The 22,072-nt window shown below is 41.4% G+C and overlaps 2 protein-coding genes across 2 annotated transcripts in view; both read right to left on the minus strand.

Annotated features, from left to right (window-relative positions):
* The window catches only part of NUP54 (nucleoporin 54), a 32,821-nt gene extending 24,546 nt beyond the window's left edge, over window positions 1–8,275 (minus strand). The window contains exons 1-3 of the mRNA XM_069594402.1: window positions 7,698–8,275; window positions 4,047–4,130; window positions 3,803–3,955 (exon numbers count right to left, since the gene is read on the minus strand). Of these exons, the coding sequence (XP_069450503.1) occupies window positions 3,803–3,955; window positions 4,047–4,130; window positions 7,698–7,764 (304 nt within the window). The 5' untranslated portion in view covers window positions 7,765–8,275. The remainder of the gene's footprint in view (window positions 1–3,802; window positions 3,956–4,046; window positions 4,131–7,697) is intronic.
* A 3,735-nt stretch (window positions 8,276–12,010) lies between these two features.
* SCARB2 (scavenger receptor class B member 2) overlaps window positions 12,011–22,072 on the minus strand; it is a 79,097-nt gene continuing 69,035 nt past the window's right edge. The window contains exons 10-12 of the mRNA XM_069594403.1: window positions 19,792–19,843; window positions 16,172–16,330; window positions 12,011–14,726 (exon numbers count right to left, since the gene is read on the minus strand). Of these exons, the coding sequence (XP_069450504.1) occupies window positions 14,688–14,726; window positions 16,172–16,330; window positions 19,792–19,843 (250 nt within the window). The 3' untranslated portion in view covers window positions 12,011–14,687. The remainder of the gene's footprint in view (window positions 14,727–16,171; window positions 16,331–19,791; window positions 19,844–22,072) is intronic.

Here is a 22,072-nt window from a genome sequence, read left to right on the forward strand (position 1 = left end):
TTGACTGGGTAAAGAAAGAATTTAGAAACTAAACAGTATAGTCCCAGAGGTAACAGAAGATAGCAGTAGGGGATCCCATTCTTTCATATCTGTTCCAAGTAGATTATGAAGGAGAGAAGAGAGTGATACGCAGCAATAGCTGAAGTGAGATGTGAAATAAAAGTTGTTTTGTTTTCACTGTTAAAAGAAAAAAGAGAAATTTCAGACTGTTTAAATGTGGATGAGAATAATCCTTGGATAGAGAAGCTGAAGACTTGTTTTTGGTGGGGAGTAAGAGGTGGAATGGGACAAGGGGCTGCTGGGAAAAATAATCCACAGCACAAGCGGCCCCAGAAGGTGGGAGGATATGAGATCCACAGGCGAAAAGAGAAAAGAATGGATACAGAGGGAGACAGATAGACTAGCTCTGGCAATGGGCGGCTGAAGGAATTACAATGAGGGCTTCTGTTTTCTCTTTGTAGAGGTCAAGGCCATCTGCTATAAGTGAAAACAGAGAATTTGAGATTTGAAGAGAATAAAGGTTGAAAATAACTTATGGAAAGCAGGAGAATAATCTGAAAATAGAAACCTCACAGGATTACCAAGGAATGTTGAGGGCCCAACTTGGGTTGGTGATTAAGAATTTGGAGGTACTATTCCATTTCCTGTACTGTATGATTTTCTCAAGCGGTTATCTACACAGATACTGGGCTTTCACAGGCTTCAGGTTGTTCTTTCAGGGAAACGTGATACAAGGATAAGGAAGTTTAGCATCTTGGTAAGAGTGACTGAAATGGAAGGACAAGGACTCAAGCTAGTTAGAAAGAACAGTGAAGGAGCTGACTGAAGTGCAGAAAGTGTCAGAGGTCTAAAAATCAAATCACGGTCCAAGAACAGCTATGTTGAAAGTACCTGACAAGGTAGGCTTAAAGAGCAAAGGCTGTGGGATGTTTACATTAGTGAATTATGGAACTAGAACAGTTTCAGATGTTGCCAAAGTCCAAGGTAAGAATTGTGGCTAAAGTGAAATGGAGGTCTTCGAAATAAAAAGTTGGTATGACTGCCTGAGTACATAGGTATGTGAATGCTAAAATAACTCAGATTGACAGCACAAGTCGAAAAGCAAAACTCAGAAGATAGCGCTAAGTGGTGTCCAACTCTTGAGATCCCATAAATTATAGCCTGTGCCCCTGTCCATGGGATTCTCCAGGCAAGAACACTGGAGTGAGTTGCCATTTCCTTCTCCAGGGGAACTTTCCTATCCAGGACTTGAATCCAGGTCTCCTGCACTGCAGGCAGATGCTGTACTGACTGAGCAGCAAAACTCAGAGCCAGCTGCCAAAGTGCTCAATGAATAAGAAGTACTGTCCAGGAACTCAGCAGATAACTGAGATTAGGCATATCAGAGACAGCATAATCAGACAGCAAGCGCCTCGTACAAACAGGAGTTTTTTAAAAATGACGCAGAAGTTTCACAATCTTTGCAGAGTAAACTCAAACTTCTTACAACAGCAGGTCCCAAACTCACCACACTGTGCCAGGCATTCATGCCTTTGTCAATGTTAGTCCCTCTGCCTCGAATACCCTTTTCTGACCAACCATCTAAGTCCCTTAAGAGTAGACTATTCCTTTACATTCCAAAGCACTGTGTATGGTGTATTTTACTGCTTTCACACATATACTTTTTTATAACTGAATGTTTATTAGACAATCTAATTGAAAGTTTGTTATTCTCTCTCCTTATAGACTATGAGCAACCTTATAAACCCAGTATATATACGTTATATACCCAGAGTCTTGAAATAACAACACACACTTAGAGGAGAATGAGCCCTTTTCATTCTGAAAATAAACAGCACCAGATTCAAACTCCCATTTTTCCAAAGACAAATAAGCGTAACTATAATAACATAGTTGAAGAGACTTCATGCCAAGAAACAAAGAAAAAACTTCATTTTCCCTTTCTTCTTAACTATTTGGATTTCCATCTAACTTTCTATTATTGCAGGAGGAGAGTAAGAAAGATATATTACTTTCTTGTAACATAAGAATGAAAAATTCTATTTTCTTCATTTTATTGGTTAATAATTCTTGAAATTCATGTTTAATAAGTTACTAAGCTTCAATGACTGAGTAGGGCGAATTCTAGCCAATCAATGGAGTCACCTAAGAAAAATGAAATAGAAATGATTTTAGGAGGTAGCCAACTGCAGAAAAGCAAACGGAGCATTAGAGAGACGTCAAGAAATCTGAATCTGTTTTCCGGTACAACATCTCAGAAGATGTATGGACAAGGCACAATTCTCTCAGTTACCTCTCTGGATCTATAAAATGGAGGTAATAAGAGTTCTATTTCATAGAGTTCTTGTGATAATTTAGTATACTAATCCATACAAGATAAAGGGCTTCCCTGGTGGCTCAGTTGTAAAGAATCTGCCTACAATGCAGGAGAAGATTTCCTGGAGAAAGGAATGGCTACCCACTCCAGTATCCTTGCTTGGAGAATTTCACATACAGAGGAGCCTGGTGGGCTACAGTCCATGGGGTTGCAAAGAGTCAGACACAACTGAGCGACTAAGCATATAACCATACATACATACATACAAGATAACCCTGGAACATACTGCCATGCCAGCTAGTAAGGAAGCTATCAAAGACTAATGCTACACTTGTGTACCAACATGACTTGGGAACCAACCTGAAGAGGCTTACACCGGCTAAAGATGGAACAATTTAAACATCAAAACGGAAAACAGCAATGGACTGAAAAATATTTAAATACTTCAGTTCCTGACATTAAAAAAAAAGGTTACTTTTGGAGAAGGATAGGGAACCAAATCTTTATTTTGAAAGTTAGGAATAAAGGGAAATAATTATTCAAATAGTAGATGAGGAGAAGTTTCTCTTTATAGGAGTATTTCAACAAATAAATGGAAAAGGAAGCACACAGTTGGAATAATACCATTTGGCAACCCCTAACGAATTAATGGATCTTGGTAATCATCACCAATGGCTGCTGGTAATATCACAAAAAACAGAGACAATCAGACATTATATGCCTCTTGATAAAATAATACAATACTATTTATAGTCTTGCAAACAAATAAAAAACTGAATGATCAATATAAATAATCCCTTAGATCCAACCCAATTTACAAGAAATACAGAGGATAAAGGTATGTTAACTATACAAAAGGAATGCAATCATAAAGTCCTGACTGTCAACCTCTATAGGACAAACGATCTGATTTCATCAACAAATTGAAAAATAAAAAAGAAAACTAAAAAGGGGGACTTAACAGAGATTTAAGACAAATCAAAAGTGAACAATACTGTTCACACACTTGAGTAACAAAACCATAAAGAAAAGTAAGGAAGTGATCAACATAAAAGACAAAGCTATTTCCTTTGATGGGGAAATGACTAGGAGAAGAATGTGGAAGGTTTCTGAAGTGGCTGGTTAGGGTCCACCTCCTGACATGGGCAGTGGTTACAAAGGTCATTCATCTTATAAACAATTCATGAACCTGTATTTCTGTGCGGCTTTACATACCTGTGTTATTTTTAAGAACAACAAAAACTTTAATAGAATGACACTAAACACAGAGGTCTTACAATCATAATCAGGCCAATCTGTCTTTTCCTCAGTTGCTATCATTATATCTGAACATGAGAAGAAACTTTTGGAATCCTGTGGAATATGATATTTATAACTCCTCCCCCCAAAAAGGTTATCTACTCAAATGTTTTGAACAGTGCACTAAATAATATCATCTACATTGTTATGGTTTCATATCTGAAAGTGAAAACCTCCTGTACTTACTAGTCTGTTGCTGCTGTTGCTGCTGCTGCGTATTAAATCCTCCAAATCCAAGTCCGGTCCCCAGACCAGTACCTAAGCCAGTACTAGTTCCAGTTGTCGTGCCAAAACCAGTCCCAAATCCAAAACCTTTGTTCTGAGTACTGCCAAAGAATCCTTTGAACGAAAAATTAGCAATTGTAAGTTAAAAAAGATATCTGATCTGTAGCTCATTTTCTTCTACAAATGATATAAGATATCTTCTTACCAGTAGTGCCTGTGTTAGCTGGAGTAGAAAAGCTGAATGCAGAACCCGCTGTGGTAGACGTTGTCCCAAATCCTCCAAACCCACCTAATTAAAAAAGCATAAATAAAATAGAAATGAAGAATTTTTGAATACATACGAGGCAATTTCTTTTCCAAATTATGTAAGTATTTGCCACAATGCAATATATACCTTTCAACTACAGAGGAGATTAAGTTATGGCTAAGAAAACATGTTAAGCCTATTTAGTTAGTGTTTGTGTACACACTAAAATGACTATGTACTTTTAGAGCAGGGGTTGCAAATTCAAATGTCTACAAGACACAGGTTGTTAATATTAATGAAATAGGCTGGGTGTTTACTGACTGGTGGAAGTGATCAATGTGGACAGTTTTTTTTAAATGGCAGCAGTTCCTAAATTTCAGCAGATGACTGCTACAGGAGAATGGTAGTTGAGTAGTGTTATATGTTCCCATTTTCCCCAAGAGAAATAGAAAATTTTAATTTTTTAATGTGAAATTTACATAATTTTAAACCCAGATTCAACTGATTTTTCTGCAACTCATTCAAATATTTTTAAGACAGTGTGATAAACATCGTATCAGCAGACTGTGTTGCCAGTTTGCAACCTTGGTTTTGGTGGATTAATTTATATTCTAACTTACATTTCTACTTGGTCTCCATCAAGACTAATCAACTTTTCAAATTAAATATACCAATATAATAACTTTTATACAAGAATGTTACTTTTTGAAGAGATAAGGAAAAAAAAATCAAAGGCGGTAGTGGCTTCAAAGGAGAACAGAGCCATCACCATACCCTGCACCACAGTTTGGGAACTGACAGATACACAAATTTCATTTTCAGATAAATCTAAAGACAAAATTAATCATTTCCGATGCAACTTGACATATGAGTGGAGCGGAATGCTAGCCAATCTAAAATTGCTTTTTCTCCCCTTACTGTCAGTCTTTGATTACCAATGAGATGCCGAAAAAGACTTTTAAGACATGTTTGAACCATTAGTCCTCTCTGAGTTATACTGCAGACTTTCTGGGATTCTAATATTCAATCTCATATATTTCTGGCATAAGAGCAGAGATTCATTAATACTGTAATATAAGAGATACAAAAAGGAAAAAACCCACAGCTCATTGATAGTCATCATATGATTCTGACTGGGAAAATTATTCAAGAGTAGACTACATGTTGCATCCAGGCACAACCAAATACTCTATTTACTTGTAGATTCTACTGTGGTACTGCAAACTGCAAACATTTTGATAAAAATCACCTAAAATACTAAATATTGTTCCTAATCTTTTTCATTACTTCTAAGTGTCACAGAAAAACTAAGATATAGTCTGAATTGGCTATACGATAAAAGCACTGGTATCTTAACATGCTCCATAATATGAAAAATATTTATTAATAATAATGGATCTGCCAGGACATAAAATTTAAAAAGTAAACAAGAATTTCAATCAATCCTTTGCTGAAGACTAAGTTAATGAACGTATGTAAAAGTAGTTAAAACAGTTATCACAACTCAAAATTTAACAGTGACAACTCCAAATGAACATGAAATCAAGCAAATACCAACTGGTTTATTCATTGCTGTTGAGTTACGAGCTGGGTGGATTTGTTCCGAAACACAAATTTCAGAATAATGTTTCTGTTTTACCCAGTGCCAATTTTAAGCAAAGAAGGAAAAGTAAACATACCAAACAACAGTGATATGTGATCACTTTAAATACACCTTAATGATAACGGATTGTTTAATCTTTGGAATACTCAAGTATTCTTCAAAATGTTTTCAAATCAAATGCCAAGGTCATATTCACATTGCAGTAACAAGTGACTGCACAAAATGCCAGACTCCAAATAGGTCTTAGGGAATAAATCATGATTACCAAATGCATATAATTGGCATGGGCATAAGTGGCATATGTTAGAGAATATGAAGAATAAATTCATATACGAGCAGCTGAAGAATAAGACTTTTCTATAGAGTCATTGCATGCAAGGTACAGAGACCCACTTAAAATTTTTTCATATATATAGACACACATAGTTTGTGTCTTGCAGAAGTTTCAGTGAGCTTCAAATGATCCATATAGATACAAAATCTTCAAGATTATCTTTCTTAGTGCAAAGATGTCTAGCCTACATTTTAGAAGTCAGTGCTATCTGAAAATAAACTGCCCTGGTCATTTCTCAAAAAATCCAGGAAAGAACTGGGGATTGTTACTATAATTACATTACCTTACAGAAATGTATCCTAATCTGCTTAGTTTATTAAAGAAAGACATTATTATTATTATACAGATTAAAAAACAAGACAGGTTGCTGCTGTTCGTATAAGATTTGTTTCTCTCAGGAAACACAAAGACAAATGAAATTCCAATGAAAGATGCAGGAAAAATGGGAAAAAAATGACTGCAGGAGTCCAAGAATTCCAGGAAAACGGGCCTGACTGTTGAACTTATATTTTGAAAAGAGATATTTAATAATTTGGAAGACGTATCCCACTCAAAATAAAAATCCACTCCCATTTCGTATCACTCGAAAGGTACATTCTACTCAATCAAATGCAAATTTAACAAAGGAATATTATATAATAACTTGCAAGACTTCCCCAAACCAAATCTTTCACGAGTCAAAACTTAATACAAATGTTTTTTATTCGACGTTAGGAAATGATTTTCCTTTCCTTATTAGACAAGTCGCTGTTCTTTCTCAAACTCTGGAACCATAAAATATTCTTGGACTCCAGCTCCCAACATTCGTTACACAGACGACCCGCATATCTACCTGCACTTGCCAGACTGTTACCAAAATTGAACGGAGTCGCCGAGGTGGTAGAAACACCGAAATTCCCAATATTAAAGTTCACTGCAGGATTAGCAGTTAATCCGAAACCCCCAAAATTAAACCCACTGGCGGTGGAGTTGGCAGTCTCAAGCCCACCAAATCCTGATAGGCGTGCAGGCAAAGAAACAAATAATTTTAAAGGGAGAGAGAGGGAAGAAAAAAGAAGAAAAAGAAAGCAAGATAAGGATTAGAAGAGTCTGCAGGAGGTTTCACAGAAGTGAACAAAGACAAACCCTGACTTTGCTCCAACCTGAGTTAAGAAAGCCGAGGAGGCGGGGATAGGAGGAAGGGGCAGGAGCCTGCAGTCCCGCAGCGAGGAGCTAAAGGGCCAGGGCCGAGGGAGCCGCAGGGCAGCGCTTCACGCTCCCCAGCCGGATCCTCGCCGAACCCAGCAGCGGGAAACCCGCGACGAGTTCGCGCAAGTCCCGGAGGCTGCGGCGGGGAGGGGAGGGAGGACGGGTCTCTGGCAAAGAGTGAGAGAAGCCGCCTCGGGTCTCTCCGAGCCCGACTACCGGATGGCGGGAAACGAACCCTAGGAGGAGAGGGGCCTGCGGGGTCCCACCCGCGCGCGCGAGCACCGGGTTGGGCCCCCATTCCTCCCGCGGCCTCCTCAGGAGCCGCCGTCGCCCGCTCGGCTGCCGCCCGCCCTTTTCCGAAGCCCCCAAAGTCTCCGCGCGGGCAAGAGACCCCAGGATTCCCAAACCGAAGAGTCTCTCGGACGGAAGGGCCGGACCGAAGACCTCCCCTCCTCGCCGGGAGAAGTCCGGGGCAGTCACTCACCCGCGGGAGCCGCGGTGGCTGCAGCGGTACCTGAAGTGCCAGACGGAGTACCAAAGTTGAAGGCCATGTCGCGGGAGCAGGGGACCAAGGTGCTGCTCCCGCGACACTTGGTGCACTCCGCTTTTCAATCCGGCGAGGAAACCGCCTCCAGATCAGGGAGTTCCGCCTCTTTTCTGGCCTAGCCGTAGAGGCCGGAACGCTGGAAAGGCGTAGTGGGTGGAGGATGGAGAGGGAACGCCCCCGGCCCGGCTAGCTTCCGGGGGCCTTGTGGCTTCACCCTGCGTGGAGCTTCACAGCCTAGGTGAGATGCCGGGAAGCTTGCTGTGACCTGCCGCCCGAGAGCCTTTTAAAACGGCTGTAGGGAGGCCCCCTGGGGAAAGATGTGCAAGCAGGCTGAATGCCAGTGTCTAATGAAGACAGGATAGGGAAGAAAGCTAAATCCTCCTTCTCCTTAGTGGAAAGTCAATGTGAAAGTCGCATCCGACTCTGCGACCCCATGGACTGTAGCCCGCTAGGCTCAGCCCGTGGAATTCTCCAGGCAAGAATACTGGAGTGGGTTGCCATACCCTTCTCCAGGGGATTCCCGACCCAGGGATCGGGCCCACGTCTTCGGCATTGCAGGCAGATTCTTTACCATTTGAGCTACCCAGGACGCCCTTGGAGAGTCAGTGGAACATTCACCAAGAACCAAATCACTTAAAGTTATGGGGTAATGGGGGAGGGGAGTGATGGAGCGCGGGGAGAAAAAGAGAGAAAGAAGTGCCTCTGAGAATTTAGGTTTTGGGTTGTTTGTTTTTTTTTTTTTTTTTTTTTTGTAGAATTCTTGGTAGGTAGGGTGGGAGGAAAGTTCAAGAGGGAGGGAACATAGCGGTACTTATGATTGATTCATGTTGATCTATGGCAGAAACCACAACATTGTAAAGCAGTTATCCTCCAATTAAAAATAAATTTAAATTAGAAAAAGACAGTAGAGGGAGAAAAGAATTCTTGGTGGAGACTTTGTAGAATTATGTGATTCTTAAATCTATGTGCTTTTGTAACTTTAATACAAATAAAACCAACAAAAAAGCCATATGTCTATTAAAATTGTCTTTGGACCTAGCAATGCTACTTCCAGGAATTTATCTTGTAAATTATTTGGCAAAATTAATGGAATACAAAGTTATCTGTTACAACACTGTTTATAATAACAAATGATTGGAAACAGTGTTTTGCCCAAATAGTTGCATTCATACAAAGGAATACTATTCAGCGATGCAATAGAAACAGTAAAGCTTTGTGTACTGAAAAGAAAGATCTCAGAGATAAATTACATAAACACAAGACCTTGAATATGGTATGCTACAATTTCAGTGGGGAAAAAAGAGAGCTAGACTATGTAATTACACATATTTGTATAAAATATACCTGGAAAGATACATTTTTAAAAATGAATAACTTTTCTGAGAAGATGAACTGGGTGGCAAGGAGATGGGGTGGAGGAAAACTTTGCAGTGATGAGATGGATGAAACTGGAGCCGATTATACAGAGTGAAGTAAGCCAGAAAGAAAAACACCAATACAGTATACTAACACATATATATGGAATTTAGGAAGATGGCAATGACGACCCTGTATGCAAGACAGGGAAAGAGACACAGATGTGTATAACGGACCTTTGGGCTCAGAGGGAGAGGGAGAGGGTGGGATGATTTGGGAGAATGACATTCTAACATGTATACTATCATGTAAGAATTGAATCGCCAGTCTATGTCTGACGCAGGATGCAGCATGCTTGGGGCTGGTGCATGGGGATGACCCAGAGAGATGTTATGGGGAGGGAGGTGGGAGGGGGGTTCATGTTTGGGAACGCATGTAAGAATTAAAGATGTTAAAATTTAAAAAATAAAAAACTAAAAAAAGATTTTAAAAAAATAAAATAAAACCTATTACGTGTTTCGAAAATGTAAGCGAGTAATTAATTCTAAAAGTGGTCATTCCAAGAGTCTCAGTGAGAACACTGGTATATGGATGAAGACAACAGGAATGGAGACTGATGAGCAGGTGGGCTTAATGATTGGTGGGTGTGGAGAGGCAGGCAAGCAGGAGTCTAGCAGGAGTCCCTGGTTCCTGGCTTGTACAGCCAGCTACACTGTGATGACATTGGAACTTGGGAGGAAGATAAGGAAAACAAAAAAAAATGAGCTCCTTGCTTTACTTACTGGATGTGAGCACAAGCTGGATACAGGGACTCTGTGCAACCCCATGGACTGTAGCACGCCAGGCTCCTCTATGGGATTCTCCAAGCAAGAATACTGGAGTGGGTTGCCAGGCTCTCCTCTAGGGCATCTTCCCGAGCCAGGGATGGAACCTGTATCTCTTGTCTCCTTTTTCTATAATTTTTTTTCCATATTAAACCCATTACTTAACCAATGCTCTGCAGCTTTGTGGAATTCACCTGCCAGCTGGTTCATGATACCTCGACAAAACCCATCTTAAACGTCAGTGGGGACCCCAAAGAAACCACCTAACACAACAGCCTCGTAACTGACCTCCCTGTATCCAGGTTGGTTCTTCCAGTTTATTCACCCTGCAGCTAGAGTGAGTTTTTCCTAAACAAACCTGTCACATATCCCATTCTTCTCCCTGTCCTGCACTGGCCAACAGCCCAGTTCACAACCCTTTAATGGGTTCCTCCTGTTGGCCTTAGAAATAGTGGTGCTAGCGGTAAAGAATCCGCCTGCCAACGCAAGTTGGGAGTGTGAGCCCTGAGTTGGAAAGATCCCTTGGAGGAGAAAACGGCAATCCACTCCAGTTTTCTTGCCTGAACAATCTCAAGGACAGAGCAGCCTGCTGGACTACAGTCAGTGGGGTCACAAAGAGTTGGACACCAACTGGGGCACACAATAATCCCACTCTCTCAGCCCTCAGTAACCACTCTTTCTACTCTTTGTCTCTATGAATCTATTTTAAGTACCTCTTGCAAGTAGAATCATACAATATGTAACGAAATCTTAAACAGGGCACAATAAGGCTGCCTTTCTTTCCAGCCTAATCTCCCACTATTCTTCCTCTGAATTCTAGACAAATATTCTCAGTCACATGTAACATGTTCCTTCTTGCTCCTGCACGTCCAGTTACCTTTGTCTGCAATGCTTCGCTTTGCCTGTTCTTCAGTCTCAGTCAAATGTTGCTTCCTTAGTCAAGCCTTCCCTCAGCTTCAAGTCAGGTTCCCAGAACATCTTGAAACTTCATTGAAAGTTTACATTTATGATCCCACAACTTCTCCTATGACTTAAGCCAGTTGAAATCAGCTTTGGGGGTCCCTAGGAAGCACATACACTGAGGTTTTCAAGTACCCTTAATAATATAAGGATGTTTGTAACACTGAGCTAAATATGATTGATCTGGATTGGCTCTGACTTCAGATGTAAGTTGCACTATTATTGGCGTGGTAAAGGTTTTAAAGAGAATCTAAACTTTGGGCCTAATAACTTCAGTCCAACTGTCTGCAGATACAAAAGTCTAGTAGTTCTTCAGCAGCTCTCTGATCTTGCTGCACCCTCTGGGTGGATTTGTCTGCATTTCACTTTATGTTCACCTGGAAACAGACCTGAATAGGGGGGTTAAAACAGGCAGATTATTTGGTTGGAGGCAGCTGTGCGGGGGTAAGGAGAGTCAGGCTGGGGATGAAGGAATTATAACAGGAGCAGTTTCTGGTCCGGGCAACCCTAGCTGAGGGACCGAGTAGAGTGAGCCTGAGAACTGGCCCTCTGAGACCTGGCGCCCTTAGCAGTTGACTCCTGCCCACTCTGGTTGAGCATCAGTTGTTGCTGTTTAGTCACTAAATCCTGTCCAGCTCTTTGCGATGCCAAGGACTATAGCTCATCGGGCTCCTCTGTCTATGGGATTCTCCAGGCAAGAATACTGGAGGGGGTTGCCATTTCCTTCTCCAGGGTATCTTCCCAATCCAGGGATCAAACCCTGGGATCAAGATCTCTTCCATCTCCTGCATTGGCAGGCAGATTCTTTACCACTGAGCCACCTGGGAAGCCCCAGAGCATGAGTAATTGGGAGTATTAACCCCCATGCTCCTGAGGGGCTTCCGGGGCTCTGGAGAAAGACTTGAGGCAAAAAAGCACAGCATTGGACCTACCTGAAGTGAGGCTTGTCAGGCTGCCTCTAACTGTCCACCACAGTTTGAGCTCAAATTGGAGGTGGCCTAAGAGGTATGACTCAAGCCTGATTCCATCCACAGGGCGAAGAGCACCTTTCAAATCAAACTCCATGGACCACTGAACACTTGATGACATAATATACAGTTTCCAGTGCAATTTCATAGAAAGTGTTTTATTAGTGAAATAGTCCACTGCATTAAGGGTAGAAATACACATGTCAAGAATCACATGAAAGGAACCAGCAGTATAAACTACAGGAAGAACATTCTGGGCAGCATTCTCTTTAATAGTCACAAGTAATTAATCCCAGTGATAGTGTCCAGAGGGCCAAGGATGGAGGTCACCTTTTACAGAACTCTCATTTCAAGCAACTGAAAGAAAGAATTAGTCTCTCTTAAGTAAAAACCCCAATAGAAGTTAGTTGTGTAGTACCTGCCCTGCTTGACCATTAGTGATCTTTCTAGAATAAAGTCTAGTGGGAGAAGCCTGGAGTGGAAAGTGGCAAAGCCCATTTCCTGTCCTGTGTTCAACTCCCAGTTTTCCTTGAGAGAAGGCAGGTAACCTCTCTCTGTTGGGTTTCTCTGTAAATTGAGCATCACAGTACAGGACATGGTATTCTTTGATTGTGACAATCACAAAGATTTTGGGAGCCTGTCTAGGATAACAGCTCCACAAAAATGATCATGAGAAACTGTTTGTTATTTTCAACCGAAAACCAAATAGGTACATTCGTTCTTAACCAATCTGTAATCTTGACTGCAGCATATGGGTTTGCCACAGATTTTTTAGGAGGAAAATATCAAATGTGATTTTTTAAAGCCAAGTAACTATTAAGAATCATATGAAAATAATATGTTTTGGGGTCCCTGGCTGTGTGGGACTCAATCAAAATGTGTACATCTTTACCTGTTATCATAGTATTTGAAAATTTCATCTCAGATGATTGTATCTTGATAATAGAATGAATCAATGGGTATGCACTGACTTATCAGTTTTATTTGTGTGAATAAGTGGGTGCATAACAATAAGATGTACCAATTATCTAGTTAAATGTTGATGAATTAAAACATCTAGATATTTGGCATTACTAAAGACAAATTAACTTCAATTTAGCATCTCACATTTTGGTGATTTGGGGTATCTATAGGTTCTATCTTAATTTATAGAGAAACTGAGAGTTTAATGAATTGCTCCTTCAAAAAAGGGAAACATTACATATTGCTTTAGTGTAGAGAGTAGGAAAATTGGGGCAAGAAAATGATTTATTGGCTCCATACAGGGATCAGAAGCTATATTTGTGAAATCTGTGGCTTTTCCCCCTTATTTGCTTACACTGAAATCTCGTTTTAAACAAAAAAAAAATCCTGCAGAATGATTCAATTGTTGAGAAGTTCTCTGTGCGGTCTGCCAGATTAACTGTACAAGTTTCTCAATCCAAAATGAATAGTGAGCATTAAGAATCAGAGAAACTGCCCTTAAATATGCTTGAATTCTGTGACAATGGATGGTTCTCAATCCTGACTCAGGTAACATTGAGAGTCAAGAGGTCTTCTGCAGACAGGTGGCTCTGCTTTTGACACCAAGCAACCTTTCTTAAAAGTACTTCCTGTGCAATATTTTAAAACACCATCACTCTGTCAGCAAAACAATTGTCACAGGAAGCACAGGGCACATTTTTCTCTACTCACTGAGTGATAGTGAGCCACAAAACATCAGAAGGAACTGAGTCTGAGGTGAGAACAACTCAGAAACAATTTCAGAGTTACCAAGAAGACTGCCCCAGAAGAAATGTGTATTTAGTGCAGTAAGACTTCCTGAAATTTAAGTGTAAGTTAGGTTGTGGATAGATGGATTTCCTATATTGATAAATAATTTTACAAATAATCACTCAATAGTATTGTAGTTAATACAGTCATATTTGGCAAGGGTGGTTTGGGGGCAAAAAACATCAGTTACTGATTACATTTTCCCAGAAACACCTTTCCACATCAAGATCATTCTGACTAAAAAAAAAAAAAAACAAACTACCCACAAAAGTCATAACTAGCACTCTATTCTATATGAAATATCTGTACTTGTCCTCACCAACATTATTTATGCATTCTTTCAATTCACAAAAGTACAAGTCAAAAATCCTCAGGTACTTGTCACTGTCAACTCATGGGGACCACCCCAACAACCCCTTCCCCACTTATTCCCATCCTGGGTGAAAGCTGGTCAGAAGACTGAATTATTATCCTGGAGGAATTATGAACTGAAGATTTGCAAGAAAGGCAATATGTACTTTTTCAAAAGAGGAAATTAAATGCATTTGAATACTACTGAATGATGTTTACCATTTTACCCTGCATTCCGAACTCTTATTTACTTCTGTTTGGTGGATGAAATGAATGGAGGAATACAACATAAAGTAATATGTATGTATTCTGAGCACAAAGTCTGGTGAATGAAGAGAACTGAATAAGGTTAGACCAAGTAGCATTAACAAGTGATGCAAAGACATTATAACCACGACAGTGGTCACAAAATTCTGGAGCTACCAGCACCCAACAATAACAAAAAATTACAAGCGTTTATTAAATACTTGCTAGACACATGAAAAAGAAAACAATCTGTCAGGGACCGCAGGATCCTAACGGCCAACCAGGTCAGCCTGTTCCTGAACCTCTGCCGGAAGGTGCTCATCACACGCCGGAGCACCGTGATGAGCGCGTCCTCCTCCTGTCTCACCAGGCGGCAAGCCCGTGAGGACACAGGCAGTTGCCCCATGTCATCACGGCCCAGGTCACAACAGTGCGCATGCTTCCTTCCCCAAGCACGGCTCGTGGTTTGATTAGGTTCGTATGAGGGGCGCTCTTTCGTCTGCAGTTCCCTGAGACCAGAAGAGAGAGGACAGTGGGTTTAGTCGGTCACATCACCGGCTTCTTCCCAGATACAAAAGGTGTGGGGAGGGGATGGAGGAAGGTGGAAAGAGGAAAAACCGCCAGGAAGGATGTCATCCGCTCACCTTCTCTTCTCTTGGCCTGCTTCCTCCCGTTCCTTCTTTAACTTTCAGCTCTAATCCTCTCCAGGAGGCCTGCTCTAACATCCTCACCCTGACACTGGGGCAGTACCCTTCCCTGTGTCGACGTGAAACATAATCCTCATCACACATTATTTAATTTGCCTCCTTCAAGGGGAAACCCATCAGAGAACAATGTCTTGGAGGCGGTGGGTGCAGTAATTGTTTGCTTGTGAATATGTGAAGATGGTTGACTGTAGCAGCACTCATGACACTTACGTGGGCTTTCATCTGTGTCTGTGGCAGTAAGATCCATTTTAGAGTGACTTTAAGATCCATAGATAGAGATGGAAAGATTGCTGCCTCACCCCTAATTCATGCTAATGTGATGGGCGTGGGTCGAGAGGCATACTGGGAGCACGCAGGGAAATCTGACCTAACATGATTTAGATGGTTTCAGCCTATTTCATTTCCTACTTCATATTTGCCTCAGACACTTAATGGAGGTGGTGGAGAGAGAAGGGGAAAAAGCCTTTGCTGCCAACTGGAAAGCTGGTGGGAATTTAAGAAAGGCTCATCGAAGGTGTTTAGACCCCTGGGTTGGCCTGTTGGTCACTTAGGGAAGCCAACCTGACCATTTATGCCATCCATTTGGGGATGTTCCCATCTCTCCAGAAAAGGAACCACTCCCCTGTGCCCATCATTTATTGTGCAGTAACGACTCAGTGGTAGGTATCTCCTGATACACCAGGGATTCTTTCCAAGCAGATCCCTGGCTGCCTTGCTCTGTAATCATGGAGCTGTTTTGTCCTATAACTAATATTTATTGAGCTCTTACTAAATGTTTACACTGGGCCAAGTGCTTTAGGTTTAAAGTATCATCAAGTCCTCATAAACTATTCCTAAGTGAGGCTCAGTTATCCCATTTTACAGATGGAGAAACTAAGGTATGATTTCTAGGGTCATACAGCTATTAAGAGTCAAAACTGGAATTTGAACCTGGACATTCTGACACCAAAGTCTGGGTGCTCAGCTGTTATATATTCTTTCCAAAGATGTAATCCTTACTCCCAGGGGTTCTAGTCCCAACAAGAGAGTCTGAAACACTGAAGAGTATTATTCTATCACCTCTCCATCTTTGACACACTTCCCTTGCCTCTCCTTTGGCTCAGCGCAGCCTAAGTAACACAACCATGAAATCACTGTGCCCAGCATCAAACCTCAGAGTCCACCCTAATGAGCCCACTGACACCCCTTCAGTGAAGCACAGCTGAACATAATCCTGTAAGGCAGACATTCCTCCAGCCACTGCTCACCTCATCTGTGGATCCCTGTCCTCTGCACGCAAGCCAGGTGAAGATCAGACCAAAGAACACACCCAGCGCCATGATAATGTAGGGTATGTTGGTGACAATCAGAGTAGTGTTAATCACAGACTTCAGTCGACTTGCAGTCTCTTTATCAATGAGAACACTCTGCGGAGAGGAGCAAGAAAATAGTATTCCCTTGATTACTAATGAATATCCAGGGGGTAAAGCTTTTTGCGCTATCTTTCTTCCAAATCATTAAACACAATTTGGGTATGTCCTCCTGTCAGCAAACCAGAGATACTGAAAATCCATTTATAAGTTAGAATAGCCAGAGGGGGCACGTAGTCATTAATGTCTCCTCTTTTCTCCTGAGCGTGTTTTACTCTAAATTGGAGGGGGAAAGGAGGGAGAAAATATTCAGATAATACCAGGAAGTATTTCCTCCTCCTGAAAAAGGAGGGGGAAATATTGGGACGATACCAGCTTTTCTTTTGTATCAGACTCCAGCTCATCCTTCAAAGTCCAGCTCAGCATAACTTCCTTCCAGAAGTCTTCTCTGGCCACATCAGGCCTCGTTCAAGGCCCCTTTTCTGAGCTGCCATCTCACATTCTAAAGTCCTCCATCACTGTCTTCACATTCTGCATTGTAACTGCCTATTTACCTATTTGTCTCCTCTTGACTGTGGAGTATTCCTGAAGTCAAGACTTTTATTTCAGTCAACCAAAAGCTGGATATAGCACCCCATACACAGTCGGTGCTCAATTAATGTCAGTTGATTAGATGAATAAATGAATGAAATACTCCCAACAAATGGCATGTAGAAAGTATAATTTCTCTCTTAGTTAGCTATACTAATCGGGACCAGAGATCTCAACAGAGAGTGTTCAGAGAAGTCTAGGCTAACCAGAATTGCACAGGGTATTGATATATAAGGAATATTCTAGAATAACACTTTCTGGATGAAAGGCAAAGGTATTATCACCTTAAATTGTCATGGCTGAGGTATCTGAAGAGCTTAGTTCAGTTCAGTTGTTTAGTTGTGTCCGACTCTTTGCGACCCCATGAATCGCAGCACGCCTGGCCTCCCTGTCCATCACCAACTCCTGGAGTTCACTCAAACTCATGTCCATCGAGTCGGTGATGCCATCCAGCCATCTCATCCTCGGTTGTCCCCTTTTCCTCCTGCCCCCAATCCCTCCCAGCATCAGAGTCTTTTCCAATGAGTCAACTCTTCACATGAGGTGGCCAAAGTACTGGAGTTTCAGCTTTAGCATCATTCCTTCCAAAGAACACCCAGGGCTGATCTCCTTTAGAATGGACTGGTTGGATCTCCTTGCAGTCCAAGGGACTCTCAAGAGTCTTCTCCAACACCACAGTTCAAAAGCATCAATTCTTTGGTGCTCAGCCTTCTTCACAGTCCAACTCTTGCATTCGTACATGACCACTGGAACAACCATAGCCTTGACTAGATGGACCTTTGTTGGCAAAGTAATGGCTCTGCTTTTCAATATGCTTCCTAGGTTGGTCATAACTTTTCTTCCAAGGAGTAAGCGTCTTTTAATTTCATGGCTGCAGTCACCATCTGCAGTGACTTTGGAGCCGCAAAAATAATGTCTAACAGTGTTTCCACTGTTTCCCCATCTATTTCCCATGAAGTGATGGAACCAGATGCCATGATCTTCATTTTCTGAATGTTGAGCTCTAAGCCAACTTTTTCTCTCTCCTCTTTCACTTTCATCAAGAGGCTTTTTAGTTCCTCTTCACTTTCTGCCATAAGGGTGGTGTCATCTGCACATCTGAGGTTATTGATATTTCTCCTGGCAATCTTGATTCCAGCTTGTGCTTCTTCCAGCCCAGCGTTTCTCATGATGTACTCTGAAGAGCTTAATGCTATAACAATTAATAGCAACAACTGGGAGTTTAGGCTTAATTTAGGCTCAATTTGCAGGTGAAGGCCCATCAGAGTCTCCTCTGGAAAAAAGGGGTGAGAGAGCACAGTTTCCAAGGTCGCTTCCAGGTCTAACGTTTCACTTTCCTAGAGAAAAGTCAAGTTCTTTCTGAGTGGGAGCAAAAGCACGAGGTTTCACTCCATCATTCCCCGGACACAATCCAGTCTTTAGCAAAAAGTCAAAGCAAAGGTTCAGGTGGAGGGGACTTCAGATATGCTGCAACTTGGCAGAACAGGGCCCTGCCATACTCTCACAAAGCCCTACTTCCAAGGTGCTCCCCACAAACAATAACAGTAATGACCCAGGAGAAACAGCAAATAGGTCCTGCAAATAGTAAATATTGCCTGAATTTTTCCTATGAAACAATAAAAGCCTTGTCGTAGAATTGTAATCACAAACCCTTCAAAAGTTTATCAGTGTGGCTACTAATACAATGCTAAGTGGAAAAAAAAAAAAAAGATATCAAGCTCAATCTACTGCATGGGTCTCAAGTTTGTAATATCAAAACCAGAAAAATACTGAGGCAATGTAAGCAGATGTCACCTGCATTTTTCTCTGAGGGATGGGCTTATTAAGCAGTTCACTTTTTAAATGTTATTTTTAATTTCCCAAGAGTTCCAGAAAGAGCATGTGTTATTTTTACAAAATGCAAAACATCAAATTATTTTTACAAAGCTGTTTTGGAGAACGGTTTTTATAACACATTGTTGAGGAAAATAAAGCAAGTTAAAAACAGTTTACCAGTCTGGCTCAGGTTTTGTGAGAAATCATTTTTAATTTGTCTTTTCTTGCTAAGCTCTGTTACTAAATCTTCTGCAAAGAAAAAATATTTTTATGGAAGATAGAAAAATCACAAAACTTTAAAAAATGTTACTGTTAACACTGGAAGCCAGTCCAGTCAAGAATTTGATCCTGCAGCTTTTCTCTCAAAACTGGGTGAAAGAGAGAAGGGAAATTGAGGAGAAATCCCTATAGTAAGTGTGATATGTGATTCAGAGAAAAATTTATCACAGGTGTTTTACATAGTGGGTAAGTGTTTTCTGAGCCTTCAGAATATGCTTTATTTACAAAACTTCAATTTATACCTAACAATTAGGGATAGTATTTCTCTGGGTACATTGTCAAAGAAATTTCTTCAGAGAAACTCCTTTTGTTTGAACTAAGACAGGATCTGTTTCCTATAATTCATGATGTATGCTTGTTTATCACAAAGTAGAAGAGACGTCTATGCTGTGATGAAGGATAAGGCAACCACATATCACTGCAATCAGTGGGCAAGTATCCCATTTTATTTAATCATTTCTCAACCAGCTCATGCTCTTTTTCACTCTTTTTCTCGAGTAATAAATGGTAAACTGATCACCTTTACATTTTGGTTCTTACACAACCAGCTTCCAGAAAGGAGCTTCACCCACATAATGTTCTTGACAAGGGAAATTTCTGTCATTTTCAAATCTCACAGACAGATTCATGTAAACATATAAACAGAAAATTTCTGAGGACAAACAGGTTTTAAAAAAAAATCACCTTTGCCCTTTCTCACATCTAAAATTACACATAGCAAATAAATAAATAAATAAATAAAATTACACATAGCTACAATCACAGACACCATAATGGAAGATCCCCAAGCTTCCATAGGTGAAATATACCCATGGCTCCCTCCTAGGACTTACCTCATTGATGTACATCACTGGGAAAACCAGGGTTTGAATGTTTCCTGTTTCACTATAAAAACAACAGAAAAGATTATTTTATAGACATCCTCATTATGATGGCACACTGGCCTGATGAGGAAGTGTATATGAAAATTCCAGCATGAAAATTGAATTACCCAGAATTTATGCAGCCTTCTTACCTTTGCAAACACATAACAATCAGCCATTAGATCACAAACAGTCTAGCAATTTGAAGCGTTGCCCATTTATGGAAAGTGTCTTTACCAAAGCACAAGATGCTGAAAGCAAATTCATCAAAATGAAAACTATACTCCCAAGAGTTATGGGAGGGAAGGCTCCAGCCACCTCATGGGAAAAGACTCATTGACTCATTGGAAAAGACTCTGATGCTGGGAGGGATTGGGGGCAGGAGGAAAAGGAGACGACAGAGGATGAGATGGCTGGATGGCATCACCGACTCGATGGACGTGAGTTTGAGTGAACTCTGGGAGTTGGTGATGGACAGGGAGGCCTGGCATGCTGCAATTCATGGAGTCGCAAAGAGTCAGACATGACTGAGACTGAACTGAACTGACTAAATATTGTCTGTCCAAGAGCCTGGAGCAATCAGCTAGTGAGCACGTACTAAACACCAGCTCTGCCCCGGGCGTCTTGGGAACACATCTTAATTCTCACATGCAGAGGTATTACTGCCCCAGGTTTAAGACAAGGAAATGATGGCTCAGAGTAAGCTGCCCAGAACTACCACGAAGAAGGGCTAGAGCCAGGACTGCAGTTCCATTTTGATTCTAAGGCTCTAGATCGTAACTACTAAATTATATTCCCTCAGAAATACACACACAAAATACATTCTTACAAATCACACTTGCTTCCTAAAAAGATGCAAAACACCTGGGCTTAAATCTGGCAAATTCGATGGGGGAAACTAACCAAGTCTGATTGACAGGCAGACAGAAAAAAATGATAAATATGATATTATAGATACATACTACAGTTTTGGATCCAGTTTCTTCATTTGCCATTAAATCATAATTAGCATTTTCTCAGTGTCCACTGAAAAGTCTCAGCAGGAGACTGTACTCAGGAATCCTAACTAAGTAGTGGTTTTTAGATGGTATGTGAGGACACTGAACTCCATAGAGTTTTAAATCACCCACAGGAAAGCTCATGGCTGGCCCTGGGTGGGAGCAGTGGAAAGAAAGGAAGAGAGGAAGGGAACCAGAGCCATGGTGTGGGAAATGTTTGCTGTGTGCTATGCTTAGTCAGTCATGTCTGCCTCTTTGTAACCCCATGGACCATAGCCCTCCAGGCACCTCTGTCCATAGGGATTCTCTAGGTGAGAATACTGGAGTGGGTTGCCATGCCCTCCTCCAGGGGATCTTCCCACCCCAAGGATGGAACCCAGGTCTCCTGCACTGTAGGTGGATGCCTTACCATATCTATATGATATCTATATAACAGCTAGATATACCATATCGAGGGCTTCCCTGGAGGCTCAGAGGTTAAAGCGTCTGCCTCCAATGTGGGAGACCCAGGTTCGATCCCTGGGTCGGGAAGATCCCCTGGAGAAGGAAATGGTAACCCACTCCAGTATTCTTGCCTGGAGAATCCCATCTAGCCTTCCCTGAGCCACCAGGGAAGCCTGTGAATACTGGAGTGGGTAGCCTATCCCTTCTCCAGAGGATCTTCCTGACCCAGGAATCAAACCAGGATCTCCTGTGTTGCAGGTGGATTTTTTTACCAGCTGAGCTACCAGGGAAGCCCATGGGAAATGCTACTGGATGGGTAAGAACAGCCTCTGTAACTTTACTAGCTGTGTGAGTTCTAGTTCTAGCAGGTTATTAAACCTCTCTGTGCCTCAGTTTTCTTATCTGTAAAATGGAGATGAAGTGAACTGAAGTTAGTCACTCAGTTGTGCCTGACTCTTTGCGACCCCATGGCCAGGCTCCTCTGTCCATGGGATTATCCAGGCAAGAATACTGGAGTGGGTAGACATTCCTTTCTCCAGGGGATCTTCATTCTTTACTGTCTGAGCTACCAGGGAAGCCCCACAGGGTTATTGTAAGGAATAGATAAGTATGTAAAGAACTTAGAACAATGGCTGATTCATGGAAAGAATTCTATACATGTTTGCTTAAATAAAATAAGTAAATTCTAAGTCCAAGGCAACCCATGAAAATGCTGACTGTGCCTCATCCCTGAAGGACAAGGGTGAACAAACTTAGAAGTGCGCTGTACCCCCTCCCAACAGCAACCCCACCAGAAAGTCAATGTAGCA

This window comes from Ovis canadensis, chromosome 6 (assembly GCF_042477335.2).
Source record: "Ovis canadensis isolate MfBH-ARS-UI-01 breed Bighorn chromosome 6, ARS-UI_OviCan_v2, whole genome shotgun sequence".
Lineage (NCBI taxonomy): Eukaryota > Metazoa > Chordata > Mammalia > Artiodactyla > Bovidae > Ovis > Ovis canadensis.